The 19,863-nt window shown below is 56.7% G+C and overlaps 1 protein-coding gene and 1 long non-coding RNA gene across 7 annotated transcripts; one reads left to right on the top strand and one right to left on the bottom strand.

Moving 5' to 3' along the window:
- Positions 1–5,453: 5,453 nt before the first annotated feature.
- On the bottom strand, positions 5,454–19,532 carry DLL1 (delta like canonical Notch ligand 1). 6 transcript variants are annotated; one of them, XM_082475745.1, is made up of 10 exons: positions 14,222–19,532; positions 13,198–13,611; positions 12,715–13,011; positions 11,467–12,016; positions 9,617–9,677; positions 8,969–9,099; positions 8,678–8,847; positions 8,346–8,562; positions 6,424–7,219; positions 5,454–6,231 (listed from the first exon to the last, which is right to left on the bottom strand). In XM_082475745.1, the coding sequence occupies exons 2-10, from the start codon at positions 13,249–13,251 to the stop codon at positions 6,018–6,020; spliced, it is 2,490 nt and encodes an 829-aa protein (XP_082331871.1). In that variant the 5' UTR covers positions 13,252–13,611; positions 14,222–19,532; the 3' UTR covers positions 5,454–6,017. The 6 variants fall into 6 exon arrangements, with proteins under 6 accessions (XP_082331871.1, XP_082331872.1, XP_082331873.1 ...); XM_082475746.1 differs by having other exon boundaries at positions 14,230–19,532; XM_082475747.1 differs by lacking the exon at positions 14,222–19,532 and having other exon boundaries at positions 5,454–6,017; positions 6,114–6,231; positions 13,198–14,109.
- LOC309667371 lies at positions 10,147–12,270 on the top strand. Its single transcript, XR_014267732.1, has 4 exons — positions 10,147–10,567; positions 11,036–11,111; positions 11,529–11,611; positions 11,841–12,270. It is a non-coding gene; the product is annotated as an uncharacterized lncRNA (long non-coding RNA).
- Positions 19,533–19,863: the final 331 nt, after the last annotated feature.

Raw genomic sequence — 19,863 nt, 5'->3', positions numbered from 1 at the left:
ACGGCAGCCCCAGGGAGTCTCAGCTTCCAATTCCGTCTCCGAAGATGCGAGCTCACAAGCCACGAAGGTTCTGGTCAAGTGCCCAGGACTGACACTCTCCCTTCTGGCCCAGTCTTTTTCAAGTTCAAGTTAACTTAAAGATTTATTAACTTTTTGTTAATATTGATTTGAGCACATGAGAGGTAGAAGCCAGTGCGTGTGTAGCACAGACGTAGCCAGCAGAAATTGGTGGTGGAGAATTTGAGCCTGAGCAGGCCCGCAGCTTTCTAGGTCTTCATGCTTGTTTCCACTGTACGTTTACGTGGTTTTCAGAGGTCACATCGCAAGGACATTCAGTCGCCACAGCAACCCACCACCAGCCCGGCCAGTCTTCCGAGGCTGCGGGCGATACCTTGGTCCCACGTGGATCCTCTCCCTTCTGGTTTGGACTCTCTCCTCTTACCCTGAGCCCGGTTCCCTTTTTAGGAGTGCTGCCCATGACGTCATCGCTGTTCATTCGTGTGCTTCAGAAAACAAAGAGATCCTGATCCTTGTGTCGCAGTACCTCTTAAAATGCTGGCACCTTCAGGGACAGCACTGCCGTTTCTTTTAAGGTTATAATCTCCATAACGCGGAATCAGCAAATGCCAGATGCGGAGCAGTGGATGTTTTCTTAAGAAACAAGAAAGATGAGAAAGAGAGTGTGGTTGTTCTTCCAGTCTTGGTAGCAAGAAAAAGCAAGGCCGCCGCCGCCGCCTCCCAGGGTGACGCAGGCCAGTTAGGGTTCTCCAAAGTGGAAATATTGGTTTAGTCGAGCAAATGGATGTAATTCAAGGTTGCTCTGGGGGGAAATGCTTATATTCTGCATGCACACGGATCATCTTTATAAAGTTTGTCTCCGAATTACTTCCAGAAGACAACTGCCTGACATGGTCGAGTGTACCGTGGTGCGCACGCCTGTCGCGTGCGGCTTGACGTCCCACAGACGCACACCCACACGTTTGGGGCCCAGCTCAGCCCGAGTTCCAAGTCCCGCTCTTCTTTTCAGTGTTTCTACAGACATCCAGCAGCTGCCCTTTAGGAAAATCGTTTAACTTCCGTACAGTTTTTCTACAAAATTCACAGCCTAAGAAATTACTAACTGCCTATGGCTTCGTTGGCTGGATACCAAGCAAACATCCTCACAGCACACTCTGTGTCTAGGTGACCTTTTACTTGTTAGAATAAAAACAAAGTAATATGGTCTCCCACTCAGTTCATATCTATGTTTGGCTTCATGCTATGGTCCCAAAGTACCAGTCACATTGGGAGGAATAAAACTTCTGTCATGACCAAACCCTCACACACTTGTGCGCGTTTCCCTCCTGTGCGGTAAGCGTGCACAGACGACGGCTCTGGCTCAAGCTCCAGGTGGGGCCTGGAGGTGGCGGGAGCCCTGCCCGCCCCCCGGGACGCACAGGCCTTCCACAAGTCGCCGCACATACTCAGCCGCAGGCCGGCCAGAGGACAGACAGTGCTGCGACAGGCCAGGTACCCCGGCCGGAGGCCCAGCGGGGTCTTCCCTGTCGGCAGCACGGCCCAGCAGACGGGAGGTGACAGCCAAGTCTCGGAGCCGGGGAGGGGTGCAGAGCCGCATGCCGACGGCCAGGGTGGCTGGAGCTGAGCGCTGAAGGGACAGGGGAGAGAATGACACAAACCGAGGCAGAAAGACGGCCAGGAGCCAGATTACACCGAGGCCTGAGAGACCAAGGCGAGGATTTTGAACTCTGTGCTAAAAGCAGATGTTAGCTGGTTTTAGCAGGAACGACGCTCTCGGGTTTGTGCTCTGGGAGCCCCTGGAGCCACGTGGAGAACGGGGTCCTCGCAAAGCTGCTCAGGAAAGACCGTCATTTTTCAGCAGAGTTGACAGTCACTGAGCCCGGCCAGCAGGGGAAGGGCCTGGATCTGGCACCAAAGCCCTGAGCAAAGCCCGCTGCGTCTCAAGCCGTCTGATTGGCTTGGTTCGGTCTCACAAGATTTTTCATCTGAACGTGCAAAGACCGGAAACCTCCCTAAAGCCCACTGTGCTCACACATCTACGAGACACAGCGTTACACGCGCACCTGTGAGTGTGTCACCTGGGTGCGTGCACTCACTGTGTAAGTAAGTCATCTTAATGCTTTTAGTTATGGAAAGTTTCCAACACACACACAAGGGGCGAGAAGGGTGCAGCCAGCTCCACCGTGCACCCACAGCCAGCCCCGCGACTGTCTGCTAGCAGCCCTCGTGTTTCACCTGCACCCCGCCCGCTGCCAGCACCCCGTCTCGTTATCTTTAAGTAAATCCCAGACATAATACTGTTTCATCCATAATATTTCAGAATTTTTCTCTAAAAGTTAAGTACTCTTTTTTGTTCAACTTAACAGTAATAACCTCTCACATCTAAAAAATTTACAAGTACCGCTTAACATCATTAAACATCCAGTCGGGCTTTACATCGCTCCAGTCGGCTCATGAATTTTTAAACTGTTTTCTAACTAAGTCGCTTCTAATCTGAGGGTCCCCTCATCCCTCTCCTTCTGCCCTGGACTCAGCCAAGCAGATCCTACTGGTGTCCGGACTGTGTCCTCAGCCCCCTGGACTCCTGTCAACAGGTGACTCGATCAAGGCGTCTGACCAGATTCAAGTTCAATTCTCTTGGCAAAAATACTTCCTCCACTGTGTCGCTGGCCGTCTACTCAACGACGCAGAGCATGCACCTGAGTCACACTCGCTCAAGGGCCTGTTTGGGACTTGTATACGGGTCACACACTTTACGTCTCGGTAACTGCCGGCTGCTGTCAGGCTCACGAGGGCACAAAATGAGAAACAGGTTGTCTCCCTCCTTCACTGATGGAACCAGGGTTACTGAGGGGGACCAGCTCCAGAGCTGGGCCAGGAGGGCTTGTGAGCCTGAAGGTAAGACACAGCCAGGAGGGTGGGAACCACCCCACCGTGGGGCAGCAGCAGACTGTGAGCCACTGAGCAGCAGACTGTGAGCACCTACACTGCTGTGGACAGGGAGGGACCGCTCGTCCTGACTGCAGACGGCCAACCAGTCAGGATGGAAGGAGGATGGACGTGACAGCCATCGTCATAACGAGAATTCTTTGCAGAATTTCTGGAAGTCCAAAATTACTTCCCTATGGAAAGTTAAAGGAAAAAGACCTAAGGAAAAGTATGTGCGCCCCGCCTTCCTTACGGTCTCACCAAAGTCCCGGAAGGCGGTGCCTGGAGCGTGGGGCTGAGGCCTGCAGGCCGGGGCCCTGGGCAGGTGTCACCCCCGCTCGGTTGCTCCTCAGAACTTGGGAGCACAGGCCCAGCACCAGCTTCGCCCCTGCTGAAGGGATCTGCCTTTTCACCTCCTTGCTCTTGGCACCGATGCTCCTTCCTGCCTGGTCCCTAGCAAGGCTAATCATGCTGGGCGTCGCTTGGGCGGTGAATTGTGCATATTTCTGTAAATACCCATGTGTTTATGTGGATGTCTTTGGTCAATGTACCTGAATTTCCCCCTGCAAATGACATAAACCCTGAAAGCTGAGGGACTATCTGGTTAAATGTCCAATTAAAACGTAAGTCTCAGGAGGGACCCAGGGAACCACGTGCACCAATTGTCAATTGGCTGGCAATTCCAAAGCTGCACCTTTAAGTCTCAGTTTGCTGTGTTACTTGCTTACCTAGATGAAAGATGAATTTATTCCCTGATTTTACTAGAAGGCTGGGAAAGATGAAAGTGAGATTATCTTTAAGTGCATTGAGGTTCTTTCATGGAATGGGCTTCGCAAGAATCCCAGAATATTCCATATTCTTGAAAATAGATAAGCCATTTAATTTATTATCCAAGTCAGGTCACTGCTGAAAGTGAGAGGGAGCTATGAATGACTCCAGGTTAACAAGCGTAAACTGGATTGAGTTCACCCCACTCTGTCACCAGATCCTGTAGACTCTTGAAAGAAACCTTGGTGACACCCTCAGTTATTCTAGAATATGCTGCTAACCCTTAAAGTCAGCAGGGGACAGTTTGAGTGTGGAAGAGGGTTAGAAGCCTGAATCTCCCTCAGCCGCACTTGGCCCTGACACTGACTTCTTTCCGTGGATGCAATCTCTCCACTGGAGTTTCTGCCTGTGAGCAGTTATTCCAAAATAACAAGCCAGAGGGGTGGGGAATGGATGGGGTTGTGTTTCAGATGCAGGAGCCCCAGCCGGGTGGCTCCTGGGGGTCGTCTGGCCCCTGATGTTGTTTTCTCGGTCTCCAGTCCACTGCACATGCATCTCCATCCTTTACACACAGGAGGATGGGCATAAGGACCGGTTAACACACAACTTGCTTTGTGTTTCCTCCGCAGGAAGAGTCCAGAATTTCTGACTGTACAATAACGACCAACGGAATAAATTCATCACAGTCACTGGGACAAAGGCAACCTCTTCCCTCTAATTAGTTAAGCCCTCTGCCTGTTCCCCTCTGACCCCAGGAATAAACCACTTTTCCCCAACAGTAACTTGTCTTCGAGAGCTGACCATCTGCACGGATCCTTTGGAACCACTGAATGGCACCAGTGATGGGGTCTGTTAAATCCCTGTCTTGTTCTCAATAAGAAGCTGAGTTTCTGACAGATAATGATCAAACCAGGATCTGGAGCCAGACTGCCCAGATTTGAATGCTGACTTTGCCACTTACCAACCCCAAGCAAGTACCTTCACCTCCCCAAGCCTCAGTCTCCTCAGCTATAAAATGGGAGTAACAAAGCTACTATCTCGGAGGATTAATGAGATAATTCACGTGGAGGCGCGGCCTGGCCGGTAGTAACCACTCAAGAGGAGTGTTTTTATCATTGCTGTTGTCTGTCCCATGGCAACTGCGGTTGAATTAGGAGGCAACTAACTCTTTTGAATTAGCTAGAAATAAACCCACAAACCAATGAATGAGTAAGTATTATTCTAGGACCGAAAGCCTTTGTCATGGCAACATTAAAGTGCTTCGTGGGTATTTAATCCAAAATGAGGTTTTGTTCCAGTCCTGATAAAAATAAGGCTCAGACGGAAGGTGACCAGCTCCGAGGCTTCTCAGCAGTGACCAGACGTGAGGCGCGGGTGTCTGTGCCCTCAGTTTTCCCTGGATGCATCCCAGGGGATGCGCAGGGAACCAAGCGACCAGCAACACTGCGCCTGCCCCCTCCTTGTCCTGATGGCGACCCTTGGAGGGTTCTTTGAGGTGGGCAGAGGAGCGAGGAAAGTTGCTTTTCATCAATCCAACGGAACTATGCAAAGACCTGAGAACCAGAAAAGCAGAGGCCGTTTCTGTCCTCACGGCCTCGGACGAGTGTGAGTGAAAGTCTGCTCTGACGAGGGGTGAGTAAGTACACCTCTGGATGTCGTTCATAATATTTATTTTGGAAAAATATTTTAAAAAGGAATTTCTTCATTAACAAAACAGTAAAAAAAAAACTCAAATAACATTTGCACAATATTCCATAAATACATTTATATACAAAAAAATATAGTCACATAGACCCGAAGTGCCTTTGTACATATTTACCAAAAATTTAAATTATAAAAATGAACATCACAAAATACTCAAGCTTTACAGATATCATGAAAAATATTTTTACAAATCCAAAAAATAACGCACATTTTTTTCCACCTAGAAAAAACACATTTTAGTATCAAAAAGGACAATAAAGGCAGTGTTTGTGATTCTAATTCAAGAAAAGACTGGCTCATAAGAATCCAAAATATACACTTCAAGCAGTGCGTGCTTCTTACGTAGTGATCAAGTCCATTCATTTAAATATATATCTTTTAAAAGCAACTGTCCATAGTGCAATGGAAACGTCCTAAAAGGCAGTGCGGCAGGCGCCCGGAGCGCCGGCCGGCCGGCCCTCGCGGGACGCGGGCCCGGCTTCCCAGCAGCAGGTCACGAGCAGCTCCGCTCCTCTCAGCAGCATCGTCGGGGACATATCCTTGGAGGGTCACGCATTCCAAGAGAAACGGGAATTCGCCACCTCACCTCCGCTTTACACCTAGAGGGGCCACGAGGCAGCGGGGAGGTTAGCGCCGGTCAGAGGCCCAGGCCCGACCCGGCCAGGCCGGGGTGGGTCGGGCGGCCGCGCACTGACCTCAGTTGCGATGACACACTCGTCCTTCTCCTCGGATATGACGTACACCGACTGGTACTTTGTGTCTTTCGAAGTGGAGTACACAGAATCCGGCCTTTTTCTTTCAGCTGCTTCTCCACTAGAAGGGAGATGAAAGGGAACCACAGTCAACACGAGGAAACGTTTCTGAACAGGAAAATGGCCAGAGCCCGGAGGAACACAGCCAGCTGGTCCCCCTGCCCTGCCCAGCCTGGCCCGAGGCACCCCCCGAGGGTCGGGCCCCCTCCCCAGCTTGCCTCCCCGCCCGTCCCCTCTGGCCCACAGCACGCACCCCCGGAGGGTTGGGGCGCTCTTCTCCTCCCCCGCAGAGCCCTGGGGCTGGCACTTGGCATCATGCTTGCTGGGGGGCTCCCCGGTGGCAGCGGCACCCTTGAGGCCCTGCAGCAGCTTATAGCCCACGGCGGGGTCGCAAGCCTTGAGGCTGTTCTTCTCGGTGCCGGGCTCCGTGTGGAGGTCCACCTTCTTGTTGGTGTTCTTGATCTGCGTGGCCCCGATGACGCTGACAGAGATGTCCTTCTCCCGCTGGCGGTTGGCCAGGTTATTCATGGTCTCCGCCTCCGCCGGGCAGGGGTCGGCGGGCGGCCGGCGCTTCTGCATCCTCAGCCGAATGCAGACGACGGCGGCGGCGCAGCCCAGGAGCAGCGTGAGGACGAGGACCACGCCCGCGCCGACGGCCACCCAGGGGAACGGGCCGGCTTGGCCCTCCGCGTACTGCTCGGTGAGGTCCACCACCACGGGGCCCGGGGGCAGCGCGGGAAGCAGGAACTGGCAGTTGGGGCCCCCGTAGCCTCGGGCGCACTCGCACAGGTAGCGGAGGGCCCGCTCGTGGCAGGTGGCCCCGTTGTGGCAGGGCGCGTGCTCACACCTGCTGACGGGGGCACTGCAGTTCCTGCCCGTGTACCCGGGGGGGCAGGTGCAGGAATACTCATTCGCGCCGTCCCGGCAGGTGCCGCCGTTGGCACACGGGGAAGAGGCACAGTCGTCCAGGTTGTCATCACAATGCCTCCCAGAGAAGCCGGCCTGGCAGCGGCAGACGTAAGCATCGCCAAGGTCTACGCACTGTGCACCTGGGACACGGACAAGGGCAGCGGCTTGTCACCCAGAAAACACCCTGAAGCACGTGCTGCCCCGGCCGCTGCGTCACACACCAGAGCAGAGACACAGGGGCAGACCAGACAGAGGCCACCGCTTAAGACAACATACATCAAACACGAGCCCACGGCGAGGGCTGGGGTGGGACTTCTGGTCGAGCTCCATAAATTACATAAAAAATACAGGCTAATACCTCCTGACATGCACCGTGCAAAACACTTTGCCTGCAGTGCTGCATTCACCTTCACAGCAAGCCAACAAAGGACCCAGTTTACAGATGAGGAAACCAAGGCTTAAAGAGGATGACGTGCTTGCCCACAGTTACACAGTTAGTGACAAGTAAGACTTGAAACAGAAAGAAAGAGAAAAGAAGGAAGGGAGGGAGGAGGCTGGGGTTTGGTCTTTGTCCTTCCAGAGCCAAGCCTGCTAAACCTCCCTATTCTTCCCCTCTAAACATGAAGCATCCACCGCTCTATTGGTTCAGTGGCTGGAAACAAACAGGAGAAAGAGCTTGACCCCAAGACTGCCACACCTTCTGTACAGAATATGGAGAGCAAAGCAAGCTGATTCCTCTCCATCGATTATCACACCCAACGCAGAAGCTCCAGAAGCTTCCAGAATGGTCCAGCCTGTCTGGGGCCCAGCTTCCCCCCTCTGTGAGTTTGCTTAGGGCATCCCACCCACTCGTGGAGACCATACATCCTTGGCAGCAGACGGCTCTGCTTGGTGACAGAGCAGAGCTGGGCTTCCCTCCAAAAGCGCAGTGGCTGGGCTGGCGCTGGGGCTGACCCGCTGACGTTTGGAGTCTCGGGCACCCGAGGTGCCGCAGGACCGCGAGCAAGTCATTGCACCTCCACCTGAGCTGGGCCCTGCGGAGAAGGAACGCTCCTGCCTGCCTTCCTCGCTCCCTGGGTGCTTCCAGACTCGAGGATAAGATTGCTATGAACAGTTTCTCACTGTTCAGACAAAAGGGCTTCTGAAACTCAAGGCAACTCACAAAGCGATGAACTCAGCCTGAAACTAAACTCATGCGCTTCTGCCGCGTTCTCACCAGTGTGGACCTCTGGACGAAGTCTCGGATGGGTCAGGCGGCCCGCTTACCGTTGGAACAGGGTGAGGAACTGCAGGAATCCAGTTTCTTCTCACAGTTAAAGCCAGAGAAGCCCCCAGGGCAGCGGCAGGTGTACCCTCCCTGGGGGTTGTCCGAGCACCGTCCCCCGTTGAAGCAGGGGCCGTCGGCACACACCATGGCACTCAGCTCGCAGATCCTGCCGTAGAAGCCAGGCGGGCAGGTGCAGGAGTAGCTGTTCTCGAGGTCCTGAGTAACGGAGAAGATGAAGAAAGCTTTCCTACGTCGTTGCGAGGGACCCACACAGTCTGTCTCAAACCAGGGTTCCCGGTTCGGCACGAGAGCCCACGGCGGCCAGACTCACCGTGCAGCTCCCTCCATTCCTGCAGGGGCTGGCACTGCACTCGTCCACCTCCGTCTCGCAGTTGGCCCCCGTGTACCCAGGCCGGCAAGAGCAAGTGTAGCTTCCCTGGCCCGTGTTGGTGCAGGTGGCCCCATTCTTGCAGGGCTTATGGTGTGTGCAGTAGTTCAGGTCTGTGAGGGTGGAGACAGGAAGAGGAGGAGAAGGGAGGCCCAGGGTTAAATTCGGGAGACTGTACTTCCCCGTGACAGAGCCAGGGAAGACAGGCTGCCTGGTGGGGGATGGGAGGCTTACCCTGGTTGCAGAAAAGGCCCCCCCAGCCTTCCTGGCAGTTGCATTGCCAGGGTTGCTGGCAGGTGCCATGGAGACAGCCGGGGTACCGAATGCACTGGTCACAGTACCGGCCCTGCCAGCCCACTCTGCACCTTAGAGGAGAGGACAGAGTCAGTGGACGCTGACGCTACCGGGTTCCTAGCAACACCTTTCCCACTCATGAGAGACTGTCTTCTAACAGCATCAACACCGCTGGTTCTCAAATGAGGCAGGACACTGGACCGTCCTCAGGAGCTTTAAACCACATGGGTGCCTTCGTCCCACGTCAGAGCGTCTGACTCTGGGTACAAGGGCCAACCAGGGTAGCATCTCTAGGTAATTCTAACGTGTTGCGAAGTTTGAGAACCAACTAAACTCTCTCCTCTTCTGTGCCAATTCTTTTTAAATCTCCATCTGTAAGTTCCACAACCATCGAGGAGCTTAGATGGATGACAACCTTTGACCCTATGCCCGTCCGTGTATTTATTTAGTAGAAACACAGAAAAACAGCCCCCTCCAACCAGCTAATCTTACCTGAGGTTTTCAAAAGAGCATCTAGAGATGCTTTACTAATACACTAGGTGTAAAAGGACAGCAAGAAAAAGAAAAGAGCAACTTTTGCAAACTTACTTGCATTCCCCGGGCTTGTCACAAAACCCATGCTGCTCATCGCACCCCGGCAAGCAGATGGCTGCAAGGAGAAAAGGCACAGGGTCAAGCCCAGCAGAGTGGCCCCCAGCACAACAGGGCTACAGACCGCGCTCAGCTCCGCCACAGAGCCTCGCTGAGCCCCGGGCATCGACCGTCCTGCCGGGTAACCACCGCGGACTTCACTCAGCCCAGGAGGAGCATTCTTCTTAACACAGCGGCTCCAGGACAAAAGAGCGCGGAAGCCCACCCCCACCCGGCCCCTTTTCTTCTAAGAGAGGGTCAGAAGTCCTTCCCCCTCCTCCTCCCCCACTTCCCAATTCTATGCACAAAGCTCCACCTCTTAATACCCAGAAAGTGTGTGTGTAGATAAGGGTGGACAGCTGGTATGCAGAGTACCAGGGCCAGACAGCTGCTCTATTGTCTGTTCTCTCCCCGCAGCTGCCCCAGTGCAACAATACCGGCCTCCCCCTCGCCCCCCGCGCCCCCACCCCTCACACACACCCCAGCGTGTGCACCACACACACACACACACACACACACACACACACACACGTGCACCCTTTCCACCAATGGGCACAGGCGTGCGTCCCAGCCGCCTATCCCCGGAGAGATCTAATCGATGGCACGCGCGAGCTGGGGGCGGGGAGAGACTCCAGTGTTTGAATAAGAAGAAAAAAAGTTTAAGTTTATGGCAACCCCACGGTGAAGGAGAGGGAGGGTAGCCAGGAGGGAGGCGGCAGGCCGGCCAGAGGTCCCGGAGGGGGTGGGGAGGCTGGAGGCTGAGGTTTCGAGCTGGCTTCCTTCTCCTGGTTATGAAACTCATTAACAAGCCGCCCCACAAGTTTTAAAGACAACAGAGCCAGCTCAGGCCAAGACGAGCTCAAAGGAGCTGTGGAAAGCTGAGCGGGCCGAGCGACCATGACGCTGCAGGTAGGCGCAAATCAAAACTGAGAAACTGCACCTCCCAGCGAGAGGTTCTGTCCTGCCAGAGAAGGCTCCCAGGCTCAGCGGCAGAAGGAAAGTTCCCTGGGGTTTCTGGGGAGCTCTAGGACCCACCCCACCTGACACCTAGAGTGCGAGGTGGCAGTGAGGCGACTGGGGTCCAGCTGAACCAGGCCCAGGAGCCAGCCGGTCCGCACAACCCTCCTACTCCCCCTGCACCTGTGCAGCTGCCCTGCCTGCCTGCAGAATACAGAACGACGGGCAGGCAGGGCCTACGTCACTCTTGTAAAGGCAGGTCCCCCCTCCCAGGCAGGGTGCTACGTAAGCATCCCGCAAGCAGGACAAGCAGAGCCCTCCCCAAGCAGGGCTGACAGGCCCAGGCCTCAAAACACACCCACCCACGTCCATAGACCCTGCGAGTGAAAATGTCACGAACAGTGGAATGTTTTTAAACAGGCTGAGCACACCAACTCCGGAGAGAAAATGAAGCACTTTTCAATGAGAAGCTGTCTGGGCGAAGAGAACTCCTTTGGTAAAAGCAGGCCCTGCACACAGCCTCCTCTCTGTTCCTCCCTTCCTTCCTCCCTCCCTTCCCTCAGGCTTACTTCCTGACCCCTGGCCCTGTGTCCAAAATCCTCCCTGATTAAGAAAGGCAGCTTCCCATAGCGGAAGTTAAAACGTCTAAGTTGACCCCCACCTGCCACTGGCTAACTGTGAGGTCTCAGCAAATCCCTCTGGCTCCCCGGCCCCGGTTTCCCCACCAGAACATCTCTCCGGGGCTAAGATCCCAAGATGCCAGCAGCTCAGGGACTATGTCCCCACCGCCGGGGAGCGCAGGCCCGGGGAGGGGTAGACGGAGGGAGTAGCGGCCTCCCGGAGGGACTCACGCTCAGTGCAGTACTGGCCTTTCCAGCCAGGGTTGCAGACTTTCTCCCCTCTCTCCCCGCAGGTGAAGTGGCCGAAGGCGTCGTCGCGGGGGCGGCAGAAGACGGAGCAGCCCTCCCCAAAGTAGTGTTCGTCACACACAAACCGGTAGGAATACTTGAGGTCTGTGCGGCCGCTGCTGTGCAGGTCCTGGGACCACTCCTCGCCCACCGTCAGGTGCCTCTGCGTGGCCAGGCGGCTGATGAGTCTTTCCGGGTTCTCTGCAGGAAGAGGATGGTCTGTTGGCTCTGACTGGGAACCCAGAGGCTTGGGGAGTGAGGGAGGTGGAAAGGATGCTGGGCAAGGAGGCTGAAGACCTTTCTCCTCAACCTTCCAGAGCAACTTGCAGAATGAAAGACGCAGACGTTTGTTTCTGGGGAGATTTGAACTCAAACACATAATAACTGGAGACGCAGTTTGCACAGTTTGGGAGTTTTTTGGTTTGTTTTTACCTGTTGCGAGGTCATCAGGAGAATCAGTGTGGAGAGCTTCAATGATCAGAGAGAAGGTTCCCTGGAGGAAGGGGGAAGAGACAGAAGATAAACCAGAAATGTTTAAAAAAGAATCAAAGCTTTCGGGACAACCAAGTCGTCGCAGATCTGTGTGCAGTGTGTCGTGGGGAGGGTCTCTGTACATCTCTTGTCTGATTTCACTTTCCTTAAGGAAATGGAAGAACTTTTTAAAGAGTGGTTTCCTGACGTGTTTTTTCATCCTGTTAATACAGGATATCACGGTAAAAAAAAAAAGAAAAAAGAAAAAAGGAAAAACGATTGCGCGGAGCAGGCGGGGTTGGAGGGGCTTGTCTGGAGTCTTCTGGTGAAGGAGCCAAGCAGAGGGGGCTGGGGGCTGTCGGGCTGCGAGGGCGACTGAACAACTAGCCGGTCCACGAGCTGGGGAACTAGAACTTTCCCAAGTGAAGGGGCCCGTTCAACTTGGGGGCTAGGGGCAGAGACCGGATACGGAAATGTCCTGGGTCCTCAGCCTCTCTGCCTCACTCTACCTCGGCTGTCAACTCCCACACTCACCCCCCCCCGCCGCCGCCGCCGCCTGCAGATCACCCGGGCGTGGAGTCAATGCCCCAGGCCCCCGCGGACCGCGGCGCCCACCTGCCCAGGCCCAGCCGCGCGCCCCCGCCGCGCCCCGGAGCAGGGCTGGCGGCCGCCTCCCTGCCCACCTGCCGCCCGCCCCGCGCCCGCAGGTGCGGCGCTCACCGGCCAGGTGAAGCCAAAGGGGAAGCGGATGGGGTTGCTGAAGGCGGGGTCCGCGCCCGTGCCGTCCGGGAGGCTGAAGGAGTCGACGCCCAGCACCGGCGTGACGGCGCTGCCGTAGGTGCAGGGAGGCTCGGGGGACACGCTGGCCTGGTAGTGCTTGAGGCACACGCGGAAGAAAGTCCTGCAGGCGCACGGCGGCGGCCCCGCGCCCCCGCGGCAGCAGTTGCGGTTCCCCAGCAGCCCCTTCTTGTTGACGAACTCCTGCAGCTTCAGCTCGAACACCCCGGAGCTCCAGACCTGCGGGCGAGGCTAGGGCGTGGGGCTCCGGGCGCGGGGAGCCCGCCCGGCCGCGTCCTGCCCTGGGCCCTGCCCCCCGCGCGGCCCGCGCCCCGGGTCCCCCCACCTGGCGCCACAGGGAGCCGGAGAGCCCCGCTGACAGCCTACCTGACGGCGCGGCCCTTAGGACCCCGCCTGGCAACTTACCTGGCACAGCAGGGCCGAGAGCACGGCGAGGGCCAGGGCGCACCGCCGGCCCATGGTGCACCGCCGGCCGCGCTCGCTCTCCTCGCGTCCCCCTTCTCTTCTGAAATCGCCAGGGAGTGCTCGGGGAGGAACGTGTCTCCAGGAGCGCGGGCAGGAAAGCGCCGCCGCTTTGCCTCGGGCTGGGATTATCCGGACTTCTTTCCTCAAGGGTCGGTCTCCGGCTCTTTCGGAGGCCGAGGTTCCTTAGATCCTCCCTGCGGAGGCGACTGCGGCTCCGGGGATGCGCGAGGAAAAAAAAAAAAAAAGGGCTCCCCGGAGAGATTGCTTCTGGCGCGGCAACTTTCGGTTTTCCCCTCTTTCTTCCAATCCACGAGTAGGTAGGGGTCGTCTGCTTCCTGGTTTTGTCTCAAGATTCTTCGCAGGAAAAAAAAAAGGAAGAAAGAAAGAAAGAAAAAAAGGAGAGAAAGCGTCCAGCTATTCAGCCCAATTCCCAACGAGCTGCAGGGCTCCCCGCGAGTCCGATTAGCGAGCCGGGGTCTGGAAATCCCACGCGCGAGGCGGTAATCCGGCGCCGGCGGAGCGCCCGCGGGTGCGGCCCGGCCGGCTCACTCGGCGGCCGCGGTCCGGGGAGCGCCCTGGACCCGAGTTTTTCCCAGGGACCCAGCCAGTGCCATCCAGGTCAACACCCGTGGTCCCGGACCGGGTCCCGGCGGAGGCTGCGCGCCAGGCTGTGCGTCCGGTGCGGCGCCGGCCGGGGCTCCGCGGGCGCGCAGGGGCTCGCGCTCGCCCCGCGCCGCCGCCTTATATCCCGCCGGCCGCCCGCATGGCTAATGAGATGCAAATGAGCAGCCCCCCAATCTGGCGAGAGCTGTCACAAAGGAGCCACTTTTCCAAACCCTCCTCTCAATGGATCGCCAAATGGTCAGTGAGCTGTAAAATGTGCAACCCTCCTCCCCGCCCCCACCCTCCCCGCCCCCGGCCCTCCCCTGCCCCCGCCCCCAGCCCCCCACCGCACGAAACGCACTCATTTACATTCCTGCAAAACGTCCACCGCAAGAATCCCCTCTGCGCCCGAGGCTGGTGCCGCCGCCCGGGCTCCCCGGCGCTGCCCTCCCGGCCACAGGCTCGCAGAGGCCCCGGGACCCGCGGGGGTGGCGCTGCGCCCCTGCCCTGCCGAGAGCCACCCGGCGGGTGAGGCCGCGTCCGGCCTCGGGAACTCTCCGGTCGCCGCGGCGCCCGCCTTCGTCCCTGTTGCGCGCCGCGGCCGGGGCCTGGCGGCGGGGGCGCAGTCGGAGGCCCAGTTCCCGGTGGACCGCCCCTTCTCCCGGGCAGCCTCTTCCTAAGGAGGAGTCTCCGGGGCGGGGGACCGGGCACGAGAGGGAGGGGGCAGGCTCGAGCGGCGGGCAGAGAGTGGCGAGAGGGCAGCGGCAGTTTCGGGAAGTTTGGGAAGGTCTGACACCCAGACGTCTCCGGGCAAGGACGGCGACTCTGCGTCTGGGAACACAGGGGCGAGCGCGGCGCCCCCGGGGACCCTGTTGCCGCGAGCTCGGGGTGTCCCCGCGCTGGTCGGCGGCCGCTGGGGGGCGGGGTCCGGCTAGCGCCCGAGATCCTGACGCCTTAAACCACCGCCCCCCCCCACCCCAAAAACACACACGCACCCTTCCGGGTGCTATTCTCGGCCTCCGACACCTTTCCTGGGTCTCCGGCCCCTTTCTCCTGTGTCTTCCCCCCTCGGCCTCCCTCTGCTTGGTAAAAAGTGAGTTTGGTGTGTGTCGTTCGCGTGGCTGTCATTAAGGCAGTCTGTTATTGTGCGAGGCTGAATCAGTGGCTCTTTGTGCGCTCAGCTGTATGGTAATGCAGACCGCACCTGCTCCCCGCACAATGCGGAGAGAAAGAGCTCCCCTCCGCGCGCGCCGCGGCCTCTGCAACAATGTCCGGCACATGTTCTAAAGACCCTCTAGCCTGGCCGCCTCAACCCGCAACCTTCGCACAACCATCACCTTATTAGGGTTTACACGTCCATCAGACACTAGAACTTTTGTTTTCTTTTTTTTTTAAGGGAAATGAGTTTATTGGGAGGGCCGAGAACACACGTTATCACACAATGGGCTATCTAAATTGCTCTTATGCTTGCGGGCGCAATGCAGAGTTAAGGTGGGGCGTGAACTCCTGCTCCGGCATCCAGCTTCGTGCTGGGCGCACTTCGAGGTCTCTCTCCCACCCCTATCTGCTCCTCCTCCATTCCCCCCTCCCCCCAACACCTAGGGCAGCTTCCTCCAGGACGAGCGGTGTCAGCGTTGGAGTACATGTCACTTTGATGGCGGCACAGCCCCAGGGCGCCTGGCCACAAGGGCCTTGCTCTAGGTGTGCTACAGCTGCCTTGTTAGTGGAAACGCGCACTGTCCTGGCAAAGTGTGACTTTCATTGAGGCAGATGTTGAGATCACAGTGTACCATATAATGCACGGGAAGAGGGAAAATTCTCAAATACCAAGTAATCAGTTGAAGTCATTCATGGCCATCCCTCCAGCTGTTAGGCAACAGGCTCCCAAATACCTTCAGGACAGATTTTAGGTTTTCCACTGATGCCAGAGAAGCAAAGAATTAATCAAAAGTAATGTGCATGTAATGTTTAAGGCTGAGGTGAGAAAGGCAGGCTTGGACCCCACCAGAACCCCCTACGGTTTGGTTCAGAACAAATGGAGACTTCAAAACCTCCTGTGCCCCCATGACGGTGGCAGTCCCAGCGTGGCCGCCCTCTGGGGACTTTTCGAGGACTCGCTGCATCACCACAGGGCTGGGCCAGTGCGAATCCTAATTTAATCTTGCCACCTAGTGTCAGCATCCTTTTTTCACTACATCCATGTTTCCTCTGAAAGCTAATTTCTGAGAACTCTGCTCCCTACTGCATGGAAGCTGGTGTGTGTGTGCGTGTGTGTGTGTGTGTGTGTGTGTGAGAGAGAGAGAGAGAGAGACAGTGGTGGGGAGAGAGGTAAGAGGGTTCCAGGAGCAGGAGAGGGCAAAAGAAGAAAGGAATGTGAACTCTAAATCCTCTGTGCTTCCAGACTGAGAGTAGATTTCAGTAAGAAATGAAATATCGGGAACCTTTTAATTAGAGAATGGAAGTGGGAAAGAGACTCATCTGAATGCCTGTTTAGAAAACTGGAAATAAAAAGTTCCACGCCCAAGGGCTTAAACCTTGTGGGGGGGGGGACGACTTGCCCCAAATCTTTAACAAACCCGCCTCAGTATCAAGTATTTGTTAAATTGACATGGCACAGATTTCTCGATTACAGCGGCAAAGCGGAACTGAAAGGCATCGTAAAATCCATCAGAATCCTGCCCAAAGCGTTCATTCTTTTCCAACTTAATTTATGTCACGCAATTCTGTATTGGGGAAATCAAGCAGAAAGCCCTTTTCTTGCCCTTCCTCCTCCTCCGGCTCTTCTTTCCTCTACTTTCTTCCTCCTCTTCTCTCTCCATCTTCTTCTCCTTCTCTCTCTCTCTCTTTCCCCCCACCCCGCGTTGGGCCCTCTCCCCCTCTCCCTTTCAAAGCTGAGCTAACGGGAGACTGTTTAACTTCAGTGTTTCTATAGGAGTCTGTTGTAGTTTAACTCCTGCACACCAGTAGCTGAGACGAACAAAGGAGAGACTCGAGGTCCAACTATTCATCCTTTCTTTGCACTTTAATTTTCATTGATTGGGAAGACAAGGGGAGCCCTTAGGGATTCAGGCTGAAGGGGGACGACACGCCTTTCGACGCCATCAGCCCCCTAGCCAGCCATCTGCTCCAAACCAAATGGCGTTTTTTCACTCCCTAACTGCATGTCTGTATACTCCTGCAGCTAATCGCTCTGAACCCCCTAATGCAGGAGGGAGCTTAAGCTCGACTATGTTAAATAGACTTGCCCCCGTGTTGGCTTTAGCAGTGATTCCCTCCTCCCACACACACCATAAATCCTCACCTTGCTCATTAGGAAAAAGCAGGAAACTTTCTTTTAAATACTTTTTGATGTCTCAGCAAATTTACTGTACAAAGTGAGGCTCATTAGGGCTTCGAAGGCACCCAATATATCAGACACAGGAGTGGAGAGAGGGATTTACCGCCTGGTGTTGGTGTTTTATTTCTGCCAGGCATTCAGAGCTTGTAGCCTGAATGACCCCAACAACCAGGGTAGGCCTAGCTGTACAGTCAGAACCACAGCCGCGCCAACTACAGCTGAGCTCTCGGTTTGTTGGCGACCCTGATCATTTTACCCATCATTTTATTAGGCCGCTTGGGAATAAAAGCTCATGACCATCATTTTATCAGATTAAATATGCCCATCCTCAGCAGTGAGTGCGACTCATACTGTGGTCAGCCCAATCCTGTTTCCTTCCCCCTTTGCCCAAAGAAAGGTTCTATCCCTGAGGTATGTGTGTGGCGGAGGTTGTGGCCGGGGGAGGAGGGCCTGGGCAGATTGCAATAAACAATGCCCAGAATAGGCTCCAGACTCCAAGCCAGCCCCAGGTTCAGTTTTCTGTGTAAACAAGTCTGGAGACTTGAGTGGGGTTTGTGTTTTCTTAGACCAACTGAATACTGTATACCCAACAGAGAGGTTCTCTTATTCCTAAGAAGAATTGGGGTCCTTGTTCAGAACAAGAAAATGAAAAACTTCCAGGCAGCAAATCTGGTGTTGATCAAACATGCCAGCTTACTTGAAAAAGAAGATGATGAAGGGAACCTAAAGCAAGTTTATGAATTGGTATTAGTATCACATCTCCCACCAGCACACCCTTCTGCCCATTCTCCCATCAGTCACAGGTCTGGAATCCTTCAGTGGGTAAAAGAGCAGGACTGGCCTGCTTGCTTTGCACATAGGAAGCTCCTACACGTATCTGTGGGTAAAACCGCACCCCTGCCGGGTAGCTATGACGGATAGTTCCTTACTTCTCCTTAAGGACCGAACCCCCGAGACACGTGAACATTTACAAGACGCGCTGGCCCGAATGTATACACGGTGTGTTTGCACCTGATCAAGTTCCTTCCGGATCACTCTATTGAAAATACATCCTAACCCAAGCCATCCGTTTGTCCACGGCGGGAAAGAGGGGCAGATCTAGCTTTTATATTCAGGCTCCGAGGCTTCCCTCTCGCTAAGGCTAAACGCTACGCGGCACACCAAGGAAGACCCCACAGCTCGGCCTCCCCTGCCCTCCCTGGGACATTTCCCTCGGAGGAGGGGCGGCCCGCAGACACCCAGGACCACTCCTGGTGGTCGGCAGGTTGGCGCGGGGCGGAGGGCGCCGGGACCGGAGGACAGAGCCCGGGAAGACCCAGTGGGCCTGACGCCTCCCCTCCGCCCTCCCTTCCACCCGCCAAGCGCAGACACCCGCGGCTAGGGAGGAAGGACGGCCCGGCCACGTGGTCCGGAGCGGGGACCCCGCGCCCTGGGGCGCAGCGCGGGCCGGGGTTGCGGAGGCATGCGCTGGTTTGCATGAGAAAGGCGGTCGCGTGGCTCAGCTGGCGGCGCGGAGTCCGCTCCTCCGACCCCGGGATCATCTGCCCGGCGGTCCACGCTCATCTCCATGACAAAGCGCTGTTTACCTGGCGCGGCTCCGGGCGCCTTTGTCCCGATCGGATGACCGCGCAGCTGCTCCGCTCGCCCGCCCGAGCGGCCCCCGACTGAACGCGCCGGGCCGGGCGCTCTGGAGGGCTGCCTGGAGGGGGTGCGGCGCCAGTGGGCGCTCCGGAGGGCTGCCTGGAGTGGGTGGCGGCGGCGGGCCGGACACTCGCCGCAGGGGCATGAGCGCCGCGTTGGGAGGGCCAGGTCAGCGGGTCACCCCCGGCCGCCGGGCGTGCGGCGTGGGGGGGGGGGCCACCCTGTCACCTGCACCGAGGCGCGGCCCCACCTGGGAGTCGCCGGCCCGTGACCGTGTCAGACAATGAGGATGGGAAAGAAAGGGCGGCGAGAGCGACCCGGGCCCTCCCGAGGCCTCGCTCCGGGACGCGCCCCATCCGGAGGTCGCGGGCACCTGTCGCCGGTCCCGGCGCCCGTCAATCACCCGGCCCGCGGGGCGGGGCGCGGGCCGGGCCGGAACCGCGAGGAGGCCGCCCCGCCCGCTCGTCCCAGCCGGACCCGAGCTGCCCTGCGCGACTGCGCCGTCCTTCCCCGCCTCCCACCTCTTTTCTGCGAGCATCTGCCCGCAGAGGAACAGATGTGGGCACCTGCGGTGACAGGCCGCATATGTTCCATCCTATTCACAGGCATTCAGACGTGGCTACAATGAGCGGCCTTTGTGCGCACAGTCACTAAATATATTAATCTGCACTCCCCAGAGCACCGGGCTGTTTAATTTTTCACTAGCAATAACATCTGATCTAATCCTTAAATCGGCTCCCAAAAGCCTGCCCTCCCGCCCTCCTTTTTTTCCTCTTTCTCCCCACCCCCTCCCGAAAAACGTGTGAAGCTATTCAACCTTCCACCTGTTGCCTGCTGAACTGGGCGTGGGTTCCTGCAGCATCTGATGTCGGTCGGGGCAGGGGGTGGAGGTGGGATTGGGGGCGGGCGGGGGCGACTGTGCGGGGGATGCTGCCTGGCCACATGGGCACCGCCAGGGCCTGTGCACCAGAAGGAAAGTAAGCGCAACGTGCGAGGGTGGCTCCCGAATGTTGGGCAAACAAAGA

Source organism: Balaenoptera physalus, assembly GCF_965194825.1.
Source record: "Balaenoptera physalus genome assembly, chromosome: 9".
Taxonomy (NCBI): domain Eukaryota; kingdom Metazoa; phylum Chordata; class Mammalia; order Artiodactyla; family Balaenopteridae; genus Balaenoptera; species Balaenoptera physalus.
Note: the sequence above shows the minus strand (reverse complement) of the source record. Positions and strands in the feature narration are given on the sequence as shown.